Here is a 2,619-nt window from a genome sequence, read left to right on the forward strand (position 1 = left end):
TTCAATATCGTGGAAAGTGCATTTTTTTATGGTAAGAGGAAACGGAAGCCCTGGAAGCTCGCTCATTTTAGGAATTAATATCACTACTGTTACTATTGTTTAACCTGCGTAATGCAAAAGAGCAGAATATAAGTAGTAGTTAAGTTAGACTAAGGATGGAATTGTAAATATATGTACAGGTAACGGAGGCCCTCAAACCCGTAAAAGGGAGAGATTAAATACATACATACAAAAGAAAATAATATATGCATTTCTCGAGGATCAAGTTTTATTCTATTATATATTCAAATATATTACAATCTTTGAAACATAATAAAAATTGTTAAATTTAAATGTAAATAATATGGAATAAAATAATTAGGCATAATTATTTTTATTATTATTAATACATTATTTAATAATTATATTATTCTGAAAACTGGACATAATAAATAAAAAAATGTGTTTAATATGACATTTTATAGATGAAAAAATTATTAAAACCAATACTTATTTAAATAATTAATTTTAAACTGTGATGTGAAATTAAACAATTTTAAAGGAATAATTTAAATGGTGTACTTTAAAAAAATTGGCAGCTGAAAATTAATGAATTTTACAACTTATTAGTTGAACTACTTTGTTAAAAATTAATCTTTTTGGTAGAAAAATACTTTTTTTTCAAGTAAAAATTTATTTTTTAACTAAAAATAACTCTTGTTTGGTTGAAACTTTATCATGCTAGTTTGATATTTATCTCTTGGGTTGAAAAATGATCTTTTTAAGTATAACATTCTGCTTGGTAATTAGGTAAAAATTCATATATTCTATTGAAATTCCAAATTAAAATTTGCCAGACATAAATTTGCTACCACAGACAAATTTTATACAAAATAAACCGTTGGGTTTTCAACTATATTACGGAAAATTACAAAAAACTAGCCAGCCAGGGTCAAAACATAGACTAGAATCTGCGATAACTTATTCTAATTGTAATATTTTGATTGCAAGTGACATATCGTTGGGATTGCAAAAAACGTAGATTTCGAATATGATATTTTTAAATTCCTGAGTGCAAAATTAGAACATTTTTATGTTTGGTATTTTATTCCTCATCAGGCCGAAGGGGCTCCCCCGCTGGCAAGGCTCGACACAGCGCTCTCGGTCAGTCATCGATGTGAAGAGAAGTCGAGTGGAGAAGGTAAGACGAGCATGTAGACCGCGATCAAATGAAACACCGCCAGTAAACTTCCCCCGTACCCCATCCTTGGAATTTAAAGATTAAACCAAGAAACGAAAAGAAAATTAGGTGTATATTCAAGACGAAAGAGCGGGGCACTTATGGCACTCCTGTTAGATCCCATTGTTCTTTTTATTTTGCATGATATATATTCCCTACTTTTAACCCTCATATCTACCTAAAATTCTTTAATTTTTACGAGTTAAAAATAAAATTTGTATCTTGTATAATAAAGTATAATATGTCAATATGAACAAATTGATACAAAATTGGTTTTCTGATCGTTATAATTATATATACATTTAGCTAATAATTAGTCAAATATATTAAATGAATAATTGTAAGAATGACGCAAACTCTGAACGATACAGAAAGAAAATTAAAAGAAGAATAATAAGCTTTCGCAAATAAATATAATAACGAATTCTGTATTGACAAAGAGAATAAAAAATGTTGGTGGAAGGCTTTCAAAAGAGGATAAGCTTTTTTTAATTTCAAAGGGCTTAAAATTGGGGAAACTAAAATGTGACAATTTGAAGATGAAGCTTTAAAAATTCTAAGTGTCTGCAATCTACTACATGTACGGAAAATATCCAGCTATTCTTACATAAAAATTTCGGTGCATACCGCCGCTTCGCTCTGAAATACATATTGAAAAAATCCAACTATTCGTATATAAATTAATGTACACGTAACCAGGTCATTAAAAATAATACACTTTAAAAATTGAAACGCTTAAAGTGAAAAATGTTTGATTAAGTATTCAAAAAAATAAAAAGTTGAAATTATCATAAACGAAGCTGAGCAGTGTAGTTGTTGCGTCGCAATACAGTTTAGAATTTAAGTTTCCATGCTCGTTTTCGCACGTCAAAGTGTAGCTCTGCCTGCCGGAGGGTAGAAAGAAAAAGAGGGAGGCAAAGAGTAAGAGCGAGCATGCGCAGGCAAGCGTACCGGCGTTGGCGCCGCACCGAACAGTCGTTTTCCGAGAGTAGTACTCGTCAGAGAGACGTGCAGTACACCGGTACTGGATCGTTCATCATCACGCATAACACAGGTCGAAGGTATGTGTTCACGCTAGGCTATCCAAGAGCGTACTGCCCGCTGGAGACTACCGCCTCAGCCGCGCATGCGTGGTGGGAGCGTGTTTTAATCGTGAACCTAGTGTTCACACAACACCCTTCTCTTTTTATTTAGGATGGCACAACCAATTTCAGTAAATCTTGTATCGTATTAAAGAGAATACAGCACTATTATATATCAACCTTTCTATTTTTGCATGGAATTTTTTTTATCATTTTTTGTAAAAAAAACTTAATTAAACAAAAAACTTTTACAATTCGAAATTTTAGTTTCTTAAAACAAGGATGGATAAAACGTTAATTCGGGTTGATATACAATAA

At 31.3% G+C, this 2,619-nt stretch overlaps 1 protein-coding gene across 5 annotated transcripts in view; it reads right to left on the bottom strand.

Moving 5' to 3' along the window:
* The window catches only part of LOC117168150 (mitochondrial folate transporter/carrier), a 188,106-nt gene that overhangs the window by 54,073 nt on the left and 131,414 nt on the right, over positions 1 to 2,619 (bottom strand). Inside the window, exon 6 of one of the 5 annotated variants that reach the window (XM_033353575.1) lies at positions 876 to 1,245. The exons of the other annotated variants lie outside the window; for them this stretch is intronic. Within the exon in view, the coding sequence (XP_033209466.1) occupies positions 1,149 to 1,245 (97 nt within the window). The 3' untranslated portion in view covers positions 876 to 1,148. Of the gene's footprint in view, positions 1 to 875; positions 1,246 to 2,619 lie in introns of those variants that run through there. 5 annotated transcript variants of the gene reach the window in all.

The sequence above is a fragment of the Belonocnema kinseyi genome, chromosome 2 (genome assembly GCF_010883055.1).
Source record: "Belonocnema kinseyi isolate 2016_QV_RU_SX_M_011 chromosome 2, B_treatae_v1, whole genome shotgun sequence".
Taxonomy (NCBI): Eukaryota; Metazoa; Arthropoda; class Insecta; order Hymenoptera; family Cynipidae; genus Belonocnema; species Belonocnema kinseyi.